Below are 16,710 nucleotides of genomic sequence, written 5' to 3'. Positions count from 1 at the left end.
AAAAAAAAGGAGCCATTGCACTCCAGCAACAAAAAAAAAAAAAAAAAAAAAAAAAAAAAAAATATAAAAAAAAAAAAAAAAAAAAAAAAAGAAAAAAACCCAAAAAAAGTGAAAAAAGATGTTTGGAATAATGTCAGAATCATTAGAATAAAAGCTTGTACCAAAGGTGACAACTTTAAAAGATAATTTTTTTTTTTTGGCTTTCTTTAAAAGCCTCCTTTCCTCTTGGTAACTGCTAATGTAATTCAGCAGATATTAACACTCGAGAGGGCATATAAAATTGGAACAAACTGCAGGAAAAGAGCGATGTTGCTGGGACTTTTCCCTGAGTCTTCCTCTTTCCAAAGCTAAGGGTGGACTCCCTCACTGAGCTGGGCAGGGAGGCCTTCCCTCTTTAGCTCTGACTCACCTGAGAAGACTCACATCCTGTCTGCCTGGACAAGCAGCTGGCTGCCCTTTCTACCCAGAAAGGCTTCTGAACTGACAAGTCCAACCTGCTTGTTCTCTTGAAGCTTCAAGCCTCAGTGAGAAATAGAGGGGAAAGTAGAAAGGCTGAAACGCCTTAGCTAACTCAGCACCTTTGCTGCTTTTCAGCATTTGGCAGATCTACGATGATGCCCCCTGCCATGCAATTTGCAACACCTCCGCTGTTCTATTGTCCAGTGAGTCCTCTGATTGCAGCTTCGGATGTTGTGGCAATGCCAAAGTACCTGTAGTAACTTTAAATGTTTACTCTCAGGTTTTGTATCTATCTCCTTAAGGATCAGTGACAGTTTCCAGGTAGTTTGTAGGCCACACTTTGAGATGCATTGTTCCAGTTTTTTTTCAGTGAACAGAAAGTTCTGGAAAGGTTAATAGGTAAGGTGTAAAAAACCTGGTCTCATGTTAGCGCATTGAAAGCCCTGAGTAGTACTGTAGCTAAAACCAAACCAACATTCTGTTTTATTTGTTTAATCCAGCATTTTCCCTTGTGTATAGAATCTCTTCTGTTGTTCAATACCTGCTAATATCTTGAGGAGTGGTGCTGTCCGGATGACAATCTAGGAGATGTTAGTGTGCTAGGTCTCCAAGCCTTCTTGCAGTTCTGAGTTTTAAACAGGCCAGTTCTTCCCATTGCTTGAGTTATTGATTCTATACTTCTCCTACTTATGACATGATCTCAAACCAAATGTGTCTGCTGCCCCCCTTTTTTCCTCTGAGATGACTGTTGTGAAAAGAGCAAAGAACAAGAGGTGGAGTTACAGTAAGTCAAGGACCCTGGACAGAAAGTTGCTGAGACTGAGGCCAGGGAAAACAAGAATTACTGGTGGAGATGACAAGTCAGGTCTTGCCATGAGCTTCTAAGTTTCCACTTGGTGTTATTCAGGTAGGCTACTTGCAAGATCAGCTTTCCTCCAAAAAGCTTACGTCTGTTTTCAAACATAAGCTCACTGTCTCAGTGGTACTGAGAGAGCAAAACGTTTGATGGTGTTTAAAAAGGTGGAGACTTTTTCCACTCTGTCTGGCACAGTATACCTCTTGAGGAGACTCCGTCTAACCTTCAGATTCTCCTCCACTCCTCTTCCTGTTCCGATTCAGTGAGTGCTTCATGCAACCACTTTTGCACACCTATGCTTAAATCCTTATATGTATACAAAACTCCTTAATAATGCCTGTTATTTTCAGGAAAAAAGTAAAACCTCTTTAGCATTACTGATAAGTCTCTGTTGCCTTTCTTTTTCACACTTATTTAAAATTTCCATCACTTATTGAATTTCCCTGACATCATCAGACTTCAACGAAAAACGCTTTGACCAAATTGGAGACAAAAGACTGTCACCTTCAATAGGTCCCTTCCTGCTGTTCTGCCTCTTCTGTCTTAAGCTTGTTTTGTGGAGGAAGGATCATGGAGTTTGGAATAAAAGCCCCGTTGTACTATTTTCCAGCTATGTGATCCTGGGCAGGTTACTAAATGTCCTAGTGTCATTGTCCTCATCTGTGAAATGAGAAGATTAATAAAATACTTTCTAAGGCTGTTGTGAAATGTAAAGATATTAAAAGGAAATTATTGGCTGGGCGTGGTGCCTCACACCTGTAATCCCAGCACTTTGGGAGGCCAAGGTGGGAGGATTGCTTGGGCCCATGAGTTCAAGACCAGCCTGGGCAACATGGCAAGACCCTGTCTCTACAAAGAATACAAGTGTGGGTGTGGTGGCGGGTGCCTGTGGTCCCAGCTACTTGGGTGGCTGAGGCAGGAGGATTGCTTGAGCCCGGAAGGTGGACTGCACTCCAGCCTGGCTGAGACACTGAGACCCTGTCTCAAAAATAAAAAAAAAGAAAGAGAATTATTTAACAAATGGTAGTTACTGTGATTCCCAAAAGCCAGCCTCCGACTTGTTGCTCCCATGTGAACCATGCTGTTTCACCCTCACCCAGGCCCCCTGTTCTTTTGTCAACTGGTCTTGGCTAAAAGACGCCATGTATATTTAGTTTTTTCAGGGACAGCTTCCCTTGTGCTCCCAGGCAGAGTTTGTTCTTCTGCCTGTGCTATCTTTTAAACCTTGCATTTCCTTTATTATTGCACGTCACCCTGTATTGTGACTAATTTTTTTCTTTAAACCAAGAACTCCTTGAAGGCTAAGATCTTATCATTTTCACCCTTGAATTCCTGAGGATGGTGCTTGACACCTGGTAGATGCTCAGAACTTTTTTTTTTTTTAAGTAATAGGAGGCAAATGGAACAAAATGAGATTTGGCACAATGCTAATGTCATTGTAGACAAAAATTCCAAGTATTTTCCCATCGACCTTTTCTTTCAGGAGAGATGCTGAGAAAAGGATGCCTACTGTTTATGTCATTTACTTTTGCTTCAAAAGCTTTCCAGAATGGTGGAGGTGCCGTTCTGGGGAGGGAAGGAAGGCACTAATGGTCAAAGAGTGGCTGGTACATTCAACCAAGAGTTGACTGTTGACATGTTTGGTAGATTCTAATGAGTAAGGGAGATTGATGTTGAAGAAAGAGTTAAAGTTGTCTCTGGAGTTGACCTGTGAGTTAGGCAGGTCTGGTTTTGAGTTGGACTATATCACTAGCTGGGTGACCTTGGTTACACTATTTGATCCCTAAGTCTCGACCTTAGGCCAATTTCCTCTCTCATTCCTGTCAAAAACTGTTGGATTGCCTGTATTTTCAAGACTTCTGCCTCTCCATCTTCTCTACTCTAGAACAGTGACTTTCCTTCTCTATTACACAAAGAAAGTAGAGACCGCTAGATAACTCCCTTACAGAGGAGAAAAACCCTATAAAATTACACACACACACACACACACACACACACACACACACACACACAGATAAAACACTCCTTCAACTTTCTGTCCCAATCCTTTTACCTTCAAAGTTAACTGTACCTGTGCCCATCTAGGGGATCCCCTTTATCTAGACTGACTATATAAATTGTCTTCCAGACTCTAACACCACAGCGTAAAAGGCGCACAACTAATCATTACAGTGGAATAACAGGTATGAGCTAGGGCTGACTTAAGCAACCAGAACATTCTTTACCTCTTTTCAACGATGCAAGAGGTACACTTCTTCCTGTCTTTGGCCTTAGTCCTGAAAGCATTTTAACATGCTAAAGTCTTTCCCTTTTTAGAACCAACATATAAACCAAGATCTGAAATCCCTTTCTCCTCCTATTTCTTTTCCGCCGCCTCTGTCTCTGCCCCCTTTGTAAGCTCTGTCTTCTGGAGAGTAAACTACATCCTACTGTTACTCCTCAGTCTACTGCAAAATGGGCTCTGTCTCATAATTTTTCTGATGAAGCTGCTTCCACCAAAATCACCAGTTGGGGAATTTTGTAGACATTTTCAGGCCTTGTTTTATTTGACTTTAACAGCATTTGATATTTTGTGTATTTGCTTCTTTTTTAAATACCTCTCTCCCTTGGCTTCTGTGACCACTCTCTTCTGGTAATTCTCCTCTCTCCTTTTCTTCTTGACATGCTTATTCAGTGACTTTGGACATCTCTTCCCTTTGTCCCTTAGGAATTACTCAGCCTCTAGATTCTGTCCTTTCCCACTCTACTGTTGTCCCGGGCCATCTCGTGTATTCCCATTCTCACGATTACCTTCTAGAAGGGCGAAAGACCTCAAACTGGCATCTCCAGTACAAAACTCTCTGTAGTGCTCAGATCTGTGTTGGGTACCACTGCCAAAAGACAAAATGACCACAGATTTAGCTTAAATATCAAATTGATTTTTATTTGTAATTCTAGGAGAGAGGAACACCTTATTCTGTTTTACAGAATGAGTGTTCTGATGAGCTGACCACAGGGGGTTGGCTTTATAGGTAGAAAGGGGCTGAAGAAAGCAGATACAGGGAGCAAAAACGGAATGGGTGGTTGTTTTTGTTTGCTTTTGAGACAGCTTCTTGCTCTGATGGCCACATTGGAGTGCAGTGGCATGATTATAGCTGACTGCAGCCTCGAATTCCTGGCCTCAAGAAATCCTCCTGCTTCAGCCTCTGAAAGTCCTGGGATTACAGGCATGAGCCACTGCACCCAGCCTATGGGTGGTTTGGAAGTGACTTTTCTTCTTGGGTTAAAACAGAGGGAACTTCTGGCTGGGGGCGGTGGCTCACGACTGTAATCCCAGCACTTTGGGAGGCCAAGGAGGGTGGATCACCTGATGTTAGGAGTTCAAGACCAGCCTGGCTAACATGGTGAAACCCCATCTCTACTAAAAATACAAAAATCAGCTGGGTGTGGTGGTGCACACCTGTAATCCCAGCTGCTCAGAAGGCTGAGGCAGGAGAATCACTTGAACCTGGGAGGTGGCGTTTGCAGTAAGTGAAGATTGCGCCACTGCACTCCAGCCTGGGCAACAAGAGTGAAAGCCCATCTCAAAAAACCCAAAAAACAAAAAAACAGAAGAGACTTCCTTATCATATCAGCTCAGGTACACTGCCCCCTTTTGATGGGTTACTGTGAATCTCCTGTTTGTTTGTTCTAAACTGGCCCATTTCAGAGTTCAGTTTTATCACATGTCACCTAGCATGAGTGGCTCTGTTCTGGTTTGATCTGGTCTGCTGGGACCTAGTGCAGGAGGCTAGCTCAAAACAATGGCCTCCCATAAACTTTATTTAAAAGTACTGTACTGAACATCTCTGCTTGGCTGCCCCATAGAAACAGCAAACACAACAACTCTTCATCTTCTCTGTTTCAGAGAAAGGCGGTTACTTTCCACCCAGTTATCTAGGCTAGAAATTTGAGAATTATCCTTCAATACTTAATATCCCTCATGTCCGCTTCTAATCGTGTACCAATCCCTTTCCTTTCTATCTCCTTGATAACTCTAAACTTCTTTCAATTGCCTCTGCCATTTCAGTTCAGGTAAAATAATCTCCTGCCTGGGTTCCTGGAAGCCTCTTGCCTGACCTTATTCCCCTCCAGTGCCTTTCTCCATACTGCAACTGAGTGATCTTTTAAATGAACAAATCTGATCAAATCACTTTCTACTTAAACAGTTTCAGTGTTTCCTCATTGCCCTCCAGATAAAGCCCACACTCCTTAACTCTTACCAAGCGCCTTTTGGGTCTGGCTCCTGATTAGATTTTCAGCCTCATCTTTGGGGGTCATTCACTTTTCCTTTTCTCTCCACTCATACTCAACTTTTTTAATTGCCAGAAAGGCTATGCTTTCTCTTCTTTCTTGGGCATTGTACCTACTTTTGCCCCTACCTGGGCTCACCTCTCAAATGCCACCTCCCATTGCCTACCTTGTATGTATTTTCAGAATTGAAGAATTATAATAATAATTGTAATAATAGATAATGTTAATTGAGTGTCATTATGTGCTCAGTGATTTATTTGCACTATCTTATTCAATCCTCACAACCACCCCATGAGGAAGGCTTAATTATCCTCATTGAATGGTTGAAGAGACAGATCCAGATATCCACATAGCAGTCGGAGTGATCATTGTAAACATGAGTCAGATAATTTTATTCCTCATCTCATAATCTTTTTCTTTTTTTGTATTGTAGTAAAAATACATAACAACAAATTTACCATTTTAACCACTTTTAATTGTACAGTTCGGTGGCGTTAAGTCCATTGACATTCTTGTGCAACCATTGTTACTGTCCCTCTCCAGAGCTTTTACATCTTCCCCAGTGGAAACTCTATACCCATTAAACAATAACTCCCCATTTCCCTCTTCCCCCAGCCCCTCCTGACCACCATTTTACCTTCTGTCTCTATGGGTTTGACTATTCTTGATGCTCCCATATAAGTAGAATCATTCAGTATCTGTCCTTTTGTGACTGGCTTATTTCACTTAGCATAATACCTTCAGAATTCATCCATAATGAAATATGTGTCAAAATTTTATTCTTTTTTTTAAATTATACTTTAAGTTCTGGGGTACATGTACAGATTGTGATGGTTTCTGGCTTCATTCACATCTCTGCAAAGGACATGGACTCACCCATTTTTACGACTGCATAGTATTCCATGGTGTGTATGTGCCACATTTTCTTTATCCATTCTATCATTGATGGGCATTTGGGTTGGTTCCAAGTCTTTGCTATTGTAAACAGTGCCACAATGAATATACGTGTGCATGTGTCTTTATAATAGAATGATTTTTTTTTTTTTTTTTTGAGACGGAGTTTCACTCATGTTACCCAGGCTGGAGTGCAATGGCGCGATCTCGGCTCACCGCAACCTCCACCTCCTGGGTTCGGGCAATTCTCCTGCCTCAGCCTCCTGAGTAGCTGGGATTACAGGCATGCACCACCATGCCCAGCTAATTTTTTGTATTTTTAGTAGAGACGGGGTTTCACCATGCTGACCAGGATGGTCTCCATCTCTTGACCTCGTGATCCACCCGCCTCGGCCTCCCAAAGTGCTGGGATTACAGGCTTGAGCCACAGCGCCCGGCAATAGAATGATTTATAATCCTTTGTGTATATACCCAGTAATGGGATTGGTGGGTCAAAGGGTATTTCTATTTCTAGATCCTTGAGGAATTGCCACACTGTCTTCCACAATGGTTGAACATTACTACAAAGAACTTAAACAAATTTACAAAATTCTATTCTTTTTAAGGCTGAAAATATTGCATTGTATGTATATGCCACATTTTGCTTATCCTTTCTTGATGGATATTTGAGTTGTTTCCATCTTTTGGCTATTGTGATTAATTAATGCTGCTTTGAATGTTGGTGTTCAACTATCTGAGTACTTAACTTTTAATTTTTTTGGGTACTTGCCAGAAGTGGAATTTTGGGTCATATGGTAACTCTACGTTTAATTTTTTAGGAACTGTAATACTATTTTTCACAGTGACTGCACTATTTTATATTCCCACCAGCACTACACAAAGATTCCAATTTCTCCACATTCTTGCCAACACTTCTTTTCTCTCTCTTTTTTGGTGATAGTCATCCTAAAGGATGTGATAACAGCATCTTAATGGATTGTGGTTTTGATTTATATTTTTCTAATGTCTAGTGATGTTCAGTATCTTCTCCTGTGCCTACTGGCCATTTTACATCATTTTGAAGAAATGTCTATTCCAGTCTTTTGCCCATTTTTTAATGGGGTTGTTTGGCTGTTGTTGTTGTTATTGAGTTGCAGGAATTCTTTATTTATTCCAAATATTAATCCTTTAGCAGAAATGTGATTTGCAAATATGAAATATTTTCTCCCTTTCCAAAGACTGTCTGTCATAACCCTTTAATGGCTGCCCTGTGCCCCTGGTGGTCTGGTCTGCCCCATACCTCTCCATCCTTAGCCCCTCGCCACTGCCCCTTTACTATGCTCCAGCCACGTTGGTCTCCTTGAGGCTCCTGCCTCAAGTCCGGTGCTTACTGTTTCCTCTGCCTGGAATGTCTTTCCTCCTGATCCACATGGCTCACTACCTCACTTCATTCAGCTATTTCTCAAGTGTCATCTTATCAGAGAGATCTTCCCTGACCACCCCTTTCCCCTTTGTTCACTATTTTATTCCTTGTGTGCCCAGGAAAATGCCTGGCATGTCAAAGGTATGGAAAACATGTTTCTTGAATGAATGAATGAATGAATGATATAGACCTCTGATTCACACCCATGTTTCTCTGACTGTAGAGCCTGTAGCTGCTGGCCAACTACACTGGATGGTTCCTGTTTTGGGAAGCCTTCCCGGTGCCTCCAAGGCTGGCTGAAAGACCCTGGCTTCTGTGTTTCTCTGATAACAAGTCATCTGTCACATTGCATTGTAATTATCTGTTTATTTGACTGTGTTTCCCAAGAAATAGTTAGCAACTTGAGGGTACACACTAATTTCTTGTGTGGCATCTGGCACAATATCTAGCAACTGGGCTCAACAGGTATTAGAATTAATCAATCTCTCTGAGTCTCAATTTTCTCATCTATAAAATGGAGACAACTGCTTATTGTCTTGCAGTTATGGTGATTAGAAGTAATAAATGTAATATGCCTGCCACAGTGCTGGGCACATGGTAGGCCCTTGACAAATAGTAATTTAAAATTATTCATGGTAACTTTTATTTGTTAAAATTTACCAGTATTCTAAGGTATGTCTGAATTAGAATGATATAATGAACCTCCAACACTTTATTACTAAATTTATGTTGTCATTTACTTAATGCTGAAGAAACTTGGTGAATTTTGGAGCAAATTTCCCAACATTTTATTGTGAAAAATTTCAAACATGCAGAAAAGTTTAAAGAATCATATAGTAAATACCTGTGTACCCCATCTAGGTTCTTCAATTGACATTTTACTATACTTGCCTTATCGCGTATCTGTTCATCCCTCCATCCCTCTATCCCTCTATCCATCCACCCGTCCTTCCTTCCATCTATCCATTTATCAATGCATCTTATTTTTTGATTCATTTTTAAATTAAATTGCAGATATCAGGATGCTTCCTCGTAAATACTTCAGCATTAATGAGAGTTTAGAATTTGTTTACAATTCTTTTAAAAAAGATACTCAAGTAAAACTTACATTCAATGAAATGTACAAGTCTTAAGTGTATACCATTCAAAAGGTTTTGGCAGAAGTGTAACTCAAACCCCTATCAAGATGCAGAACATTAATATCATTCTAGAAAGTTCTCTCATGCCCCTCCAGTCCATCCCTGCCCCCATTCCTCCAGGGGTAAACACAACTTTTATGCTTTTTTCATGACGGGGTAGTTTTGCCTATTCTATAACTTCATATAAATGGAATCAAAGAGTCTACACTATTTTGCGTCTGGTTAATTTGCTCAACTTACTTTTGAGGTTCATCATGGTGATATGTATCAGTGAGTTGTTCCTTTTTATTGCTGAGTAGGATTCATGATACAAATATTTTACAGAGGATCCATTTTTCTGTTGATGAACCCTTGGGTTGTTCCAGTTTTGGGGTATTATGAATAAAGCTTCCACGATTATTCTCCTACAAATATTTTTCTGGATATATAATTTCATTCATCTTGGAGCGGAATTGCCAGGGTGGCTGAATGTTTAGCTTCATATGAAACTGCCAACCTTTTCCCCAAACACCTTAACTAAGTATAGCCACAAACAACTAAAATGTATTGAATGTTCTCTGTGGGTGCTGAGCATAGAGCCTTAATTAATGTATTTCATATGATTCTTACACCCAGACTATAGGGCAAAAGTTATTTTGCCTGGGTAAAATGTTCCCATTTTACATGTGAGATAATTGAGGCACAGAGAGTTAAATAACTGCCCATGGTCACACAGCTAGTAAGCAGCTGAGCTTAGATTTGGATCTAGGCAGGTTGGACTCCAGCTCCTATACCTCATGCCTCCTAGAATATAGTAGTAAAAAAAGATGTGGCTGTTTCTTTTCTCAGGAAACTAATTAACTTCCTAAGAATAAAAAATTGGTCATGGCAACCAATTTTAACAAGAGATAACTGGAGCAAGAATAACAAGAGATGCTGTGTTCATCAATAAACACAGTATAATGCAAATTCTCACCCACCATTTAGATGTGGTGTGTACGGTTAACACGGAGGTAGATAAATTCATTTATCAAGATCCCTTTACCCTCCTGAGAGGCTCTTCAAAGTTATTTATCTTCAAAGATGACCATATCTCTATCCCTGCACAATCTATGTAGCTTCCTTTGAGAATAAGTGAAGGGTTAAACCACTTCAGAGTCTCTTTTTGGGCTGGTTAATAAGGGCATGATGCCTCTCCTCTGTAATTACCAGAGGAGCCTGAGGCTTATTGGAGAGGTGCATATCAGCTGTAATGAGGTAGGGCAGGAGAGCATTCCCTCCCAGGATTTTTCTAAACTCAAAGAGGCTCAGTCTCAGGCCCAGACCTGTTTTGGAATATCTCTAGGAAACTTGAGGCAAGGAGGAGGACCACAGGGAACACAACTATTCTTTTGGGCTAAGAGCCCGCCTCTCATCTAAGACTCTTGACAGCCTAGCCCCCCTCTCTCATCTTTGAAAAGCTCTCTAAACCAGGGAAGTACTGAAAAAGGATGAGAGATTGGAGTTGTTGGTTAGGGAAGGCTGGGGTCCCTGAGTCTTCTGAAAACAGATGTTAGGTCTACACTTTCATTCTGGCTTGTAAGCCAGGAGCCCATAAGAAAGCCAGAAGAGTAAGTGGTGGTTGGTGTCCCAAGGCTCTCCTTCTTTTTAATGGTTCTGGGAAATATCTGAGTAATTCTACTTCTAGGGATGCTCTTCTTGGGTCACATATTAGCCATCTTAATGGGTATATTTGTCAGGATCAAGTCCATGCTCCTCAGAATGGTGAATGAGGACACTGCCCAGGTGGACCTAGCCTCCCACCTGGCCCGCCACTCCTCCCTGTTCTCCAGGTTTGAGGAATTGCTTGCTAGTCCCTGTGGGCACCACATCCCCATCCATTTGTTCCACTAGGAAGGCCTTTGTTTCTCCCCTTTCCAGCATTCCTATTCATCCTTTAAGGACTGAATTTAAAAGTCAAGAATGTGGTCGTAATTTGTTTACTCCACCTTCCTATCTTCTATAATTTCCTCCAGGTAGAAATATTCAATGTATGTCTGAATTTTTCCTAGTAAAAACATGTGGACAGAAACTTTTGAATAAACAAATGCTTTATTTGATCACCCTAAAAGCTAAATTATTTGTTTTCCTTGCTTCACAGAATGCTAATTTCATCTTAGGTGAAAAAAAGATTTTTGCCTAGGCTGTTGAGAAAGACAACGTTTACAAATATTGACACATGCTCGTTGTCCCTTCTGTCTCCTGAGCCCCCAGTGAGTCTCCTACTGGCTAAGGTTTAGATACCCCCTAGAAATTAATTTTTGGGAAATGTGTAGAGGGTTGGGACAGATGAGATTCTTTCAAAACTATTGGTATATCACAATTTTAAATGACAATCAGGATCTTTCTCTGGAAAAGTTTTGAAAGAAAACGGTGTCTCCGAAAAGTTTACTTTTCTTCTTTTTAATCTCCAGAACTCCTCTTCCTTTTCTTTCATTTGCCTAGACACAAATATAACTTAGGCCTTATGCAGATGCCTTCAGTTTTGGTCTAAGTCCTGCTGACTAGAGTCCAGAAAACTGTGAGGGGCAAACATGCTTTTTATTCAGCATTTTCTCTTCTTAATCTTCTACCCTTGGCCTCTTCCTTACCCAGGGAGGGGAAGTGGTAGACCGTGGAGCCACTCCTGCTGACTGGAGGGAATTGGGCGTTGCAGGCACTAAGCCAGGAACTTGAACTCGTCTGAAAAGTGAGATCTGGGTAGCTGCTCCCCTTAGAGCAAGGCTGGCAGCCAGCTCACGGGCGTTTGGATACCTGCGGGAGGGATTTCTGCTCCTGACAACAGGCAGTTTGTTCAGTTCTGCCTGCCCTGATTCCTCTCCTGTTGCTTTTCACTGCATCCCTGAGCTCTTTGGTAACTCCATCTCTCACCAATTTTTGCAATTCGCTGTAGACTTCAAAATCCTGGCTCTACCTTTCCTTCGTCTGTAGCTGCATTTCCCTGCAAAGTTGGAAGCCAACCAAGATCAGGTTTCCTTAACTCTTTCTCTTTCAGGCTCCTGGAGCTGAACTCTTCTGACCTACATACCAGAAAGGCTGTATCTTATCCTTCCTCACCACCATTTGAAAGGTTTCCCCAGCAGACGGATTTTTAGGTCCCTGTCTGACCTAGAAGCTGACAAAGGCGCCACACGCTGTTTTCAGAAACACTCACCATGCTAACAGGTTTTCACCAGCACACAGCTGTTCTGCATTTGGGGCAGCGTCTGTTTTCTTAGTTCCAACACAATGGACTTTTGTGGTTTTCTACCTGTTTTTGCTCCATGCCTATGTCATCTTTCTCCTGTTGCTTTGTTTTCTGCACTTCCGTATTCTCCCTTCTTTTGGAAGAATTTTCTCTTTTCTTCCCTCTTTATGATGTTTTTTTTTTTTTTTTTTCTACGCAGCCTGCCACCTTCTCTTGTTCCTGCCACTCTCTCTGCTCTGGGGTTCAGCTAGGAGATTTTCTGAGGGGCTGAAGTTTCTAGACTGCTAACCCAGGGATAAGGGCAATCTGTCTCTATTCAGAGTTAGGTTCCTGGCCCAGCCTACTTCTTAACTGCATGTGTAATCTTCATCCCCCTCCTACCGATGTTTCCGCGCTGCTTCATCCATCTGTAAGGATGACCCACCCTCTTTCCAGAGAATGAGGCCCCTTTTCCTGTTTAAATTCCTCAAGTCTTTAGACTTCTCATTTAGCTGTCCTAAAAATGGCAGATGAAATCCGAGGCACAACAAAGTTATCATGAAAACCTTTTCTTTGAGAGCCGCCTGTCTGATTGTTCATATTAGCTGATATTCGGTGGAAAGAGCACTAGACTTTTTTTTTTTTTTTTTTTTTTTTTTTTTTTTTTTTTTTTTTTTTTTTTTTTTTTTTTTTTTTTTTTTTTTTTTTTTTTTTTGAGACGGAGTTTCGCTCTCGTTACCCAGGCTGGAGTGCAATGGCGCGATCTCGGCTCACCGCAACCTCCGCCTCCTGGGTTCAGGCAATTCTCCTGCCTCAGCCTCCTGAGTAGCTGGGATTACAGGCACGCGCCACCATGCCCAGCTAATTTTTTGTAGTTTTAGTAGAGACGGGGTTTCACCATGTTGACCAGGATGGTCTTGATCTCTTGACCTTGTGATCCACCCACCTCGGCCTCCCAAAGTGCTGGGATTACAGGCTTGAGCCACCGCGCCCGGCCCGAGCACTAGACTTTTAAGAAAAGTTCTGGTTTTGCCACGTAGTAGCTACGCAACCTTGGGCAAATCATTTACCTTCCTTGGGTTCTTAGCGTCCTCACTGGTAGAATGAGAACGCTTCACAGGGCATTGTGGTGGTGAAAGAATCAGCAGGAGAGCACTTTGCAGATTGCTCTGGGTTGGCAGGGTGAGTGAGCAGGGATGGTGTCCTGATTTATCTTTAAATTCGAAAGGAATCAGACTCCCGTTTTGAAATTGTAGCGAATCCAGAATCCAGTCATAGGTGAATGTGGCCCCGGGGTGGTGCTTTGAGAAGTGGAATCACTGCAAGCTAGTTTCAACATTCATTTCCCAGGTAAGCCTACAGCCTGTTTTAAAAGGGCGTGTGGGGGCCAAACCCATAACAGTCTGGGACATTTCAGACTGGCACCACCTCCTCTGGCTGTTTCCGAGGCCATCTAGAGGCCAGAGCTCTAACAGATTAACCGAGAGTAAAGAGAGGACTGGGGCAGTTTGGAACCTTTGTGCAGACGTGCTCGTGCTCGTAGTGTAGAGGGCGGGAGAGAAGAAAGGAAGGAGGGCATTAGGAGCTGGGGCCCCACCTTTCATTTCAGAAAACTGCGCAGGCAGAGCCGGCTGCGTCACAGGCACAGGTGAGGAACTCAACTCAAACTCCTCTCTGGGAAAACGCGGTGCTCGCTCCTCCCGGAGTGGCCTTGGCAGGGTGTTGGAGCCCTGGGTCTGCCCGGTCTGGTCTCTGGGGCCAAGGCTGGGTTTCCCTCATGTATGGCAAGAGCTCTACTCGTGTGGTGCTGCTTCTCGTTGGCATACAGCTCACAGGTAAGAGCCGGCGGGCTTCTCTGAGCATTTCCTCCTTGACTGCCCACTCTATAAAGTTTGCTAATTGTCTTAGAAGTTGCAAGACTTTTGTTTGGGAGCCTGAGCCACGGTTGTAGTTTGTTTTACTTTGGATTTTACTGAAACCAAAGTTGGTGGACTGTTTTTGGAGACTTGTTCTTGGCCGAACAGGTTTAGGTGTGTTCAGCTGCCAGTGATTCAGGCACAGAGAGGGCTTTCTAATCTCAGGTTACATGCCGGGTTTTTTTTTTGTGTGTGTGTGGCTGCTCTCAACCTCCTGCTGCCGGCAGGACTTGGCATTTGGATTTCTGTGTGTGGGTCTTGTCTGGGACTCTCAGCAACACCAGCAAAGTGGAGATTGTTACACAGAGACCTACTGTGGTTTTAAAGTGCCCCAACACGCACATTCTAAACGTAAATATCAAGGTTAAAAAAAAATGCCACGTGGTATAAAAGGTTCCAGGAGTGCAGGCAAACACAGCTGTCTGGAGTTGATTAATTCAATTTCTTCAATAGACTAGTAAAAGTAAGGAATCCATGTAAGGCCCCATCTGGAAAACTTACCCACCAGGAGATCACTTTACATACAATACATAATGCTTAACCTTAATACATAATGTAATGTGTAATCAATGTTATGATTCATTTTAAATTTTTTGTTTATTCTTTCAATTATATTTGCGGATGTTTGTAGTTTGTTATGACAGTTAAGTCAGTACCACGAGGCGAGGCTATTATGCTATGGAGAAAGTAAGAGCACTACGAAGGCTTGCTGTGTGATGTTTCAGTCGTCACACGGAATGGGAGCGCCCAGGTTGCATATGAGTAGGAGTATGTAGATTCTGGGTGAAGTAAGTTTGGGAGCTGGGGCATCTCAGTTTCACTTTACTTTAAGTCCTACTCAGATATTTATTTTGGAAGTGTCAGCAGAAGTTCTTACAATACTACATTCCCTGTTAACCCTTCTTTTTCATTGCAGCTCTTTGGCCCATAGCAGCTGTGGAAATTTACACCTCCCGGGTGCTGGAGGCTGTTAATGGGACAGATGCTCGGTTAAAATGCACTTTCTCCAGCTTCGCCCCTGTGGGTGATGCTCTAACAGTGACCTGGAATTTTCGTCCTCTAGATGGGGGACCTGAGCAGTTTGTAAGTAGATTATTGTCATTTTCCAGGGGACCCTTGGTTAGGGAAATAATAAGCCAGTCCATTTCTCCTTTCCCTTCCAGTATTTTTCTTAGCAGCAAGCACAAGGTTAAGCTGGGAAACAATTCTTGGGAAGGAGACTGAGAGGCCGTTGAAGGGGAAAGCAAGTGACAGAGCTGCAGACAGGAAAGTTGGGTTTGCTGGTGTTTCACTTCTGCTCCTACCATCTTGGCCTCCTTGCCCGGGTACTGAATAAGAAAGACCTTTTGCCATTTCCCCTCTCTAGGTATTCTACTACCACATAGATCCCTTCCAACCCATGAGTGGACGGTTTAAGGACCGGGTGTCTTGGGATGGGAACCCTGAGCGGTACGATGCCTCCATCTCTCTCTGGAAATTGCAATTTGATGACAATGGGACATACACCTGCCAGGTGAAGAACCCACCTGATGTTGATGGGGTGATAGGGGAGATCCGGCTCAGCGTCGTGCAAACTGGTAGGTTATGCAGGGAACATCGGTTTTGGAAAGGATGTGAGTTTGTAGAAAAGAAAGGGGCAATCTTTTGTGATGGCCGAGAGAGACGGACGGTCTTTTGTGATGGATAGAGAGAGGGACTAGCCCTTCAGAACTGGGAGCCTCAGAGGGAGACTGAAGAGTTCTGGGGTAAAAAGAGAAAGGCTTTGTTTGGCTGTGGAAATAAACAGAAAGTAAAGCAAAGGAACTCAGAATCTGTTACAAAAATGGCATTGAGACCGTGAAAGGGAGAGGAAGCAATTCTTTGATAAAAGGCTTACAATAGGTCTGTTCACTCACTCGTTTATTCAAGATACGTATTGAGTAACTACTGTAATGCCAGGCACTGTCAAAAGTGCATGACATACACTATCTCATTTAATCCCCACACTACTCTAGGAGGCAGGGACTGATAATGGTAGTTAACACTTACTACTTCCCAAATGTCAGGGGCTTTACACGACACGTTTTATTTAATCTTTACATACCTCATCAGCTTATTGTGCATTTAGTGCCTCCCATCTTGCCAGTGAGGAAACAAAGCTCACAGAGGTTAAATCACTTTCCCTGAGTCATGTAGCTGATAAATGGAGTAACTTAGGACTCAGACCCAATCATCTTTGAATCTAAAACTGTGCTCTAAACTGGTGCCTTGTATTGTCTGCATCCCCATAAAGGACAATCTGGAAAACCATGCCAAGTAACAAAGAGCAAAGTACGCGAAACTTACGAGTTGTAGATCTGGGTTTGAGTCATTGCTACCATTTACCAGCTATCAAGAAATCTTATTTTCCTCATCTGTAAAGTGAGAATACACAGTGAGGATCACGGTGAGGATAAAATGAGATAATAAATGTGAATGTGTCCCAACCTCTGAATTGTACTGCATAGCTACCGTGCATTGTTTATTTTGCACAGGCACAGCATGGAACAATTTACAGGAATTATTTTATGTTTTATTAAGAACTCAAGGGATGGATATCATTCTCTCTG

General features: G+C 42.4%; 1 protein-coding gene across 1 annotated transcript in view; it reads left to right on the top strand.

The window, feature by feature from the left end:
* The first annotated feature begins 13,608 nt into the window (after positions 1-13,608).
* The window catches only part of MPZL2 (myelin protein zero like 2), an 11,449-nt gene continuing 8,347 nt past the window's right edge, over positions 13,609-16,710 (top strand). The window contains exons 1-3 of the mRNA XM_017523413.1: positions 13,609-14,041; positions 15,039-15,205; positions 15,489-15,699. Of these exons, the coding sequence (XP_017378902.1) occupies positions 13,984-14,041; positions 15,039-15,205; positions 15,489-15,699 (436 nt within the window). The 5' untranslated portion in view covers positions 13,609-13,983. The remainder of the gene's footprint in view (positions 14,042-15,038; positions 15,206-15,488; positions 15,700-16,710) is intronic.

The sequence above is a fragment of the Cebus imitator genome, unplaced genomic scaffold (assembly GCF_001604975.1).
Source record: "Cebus imitator isolate Cc_AM_T3 unplaced genomic scaffold, Cebus_imitator-1.0 Scaffold28, whole genome shotgun sequence".
Taxonomy (NCBI): Eukaryota; Metazoa; Chordata; class Mammalia; order Primates; family Cebidae; genus Cebus; species Cebus imitator.
This window is presented reverse-complemented; position numbering and strand designations above follow the sequence as displayed.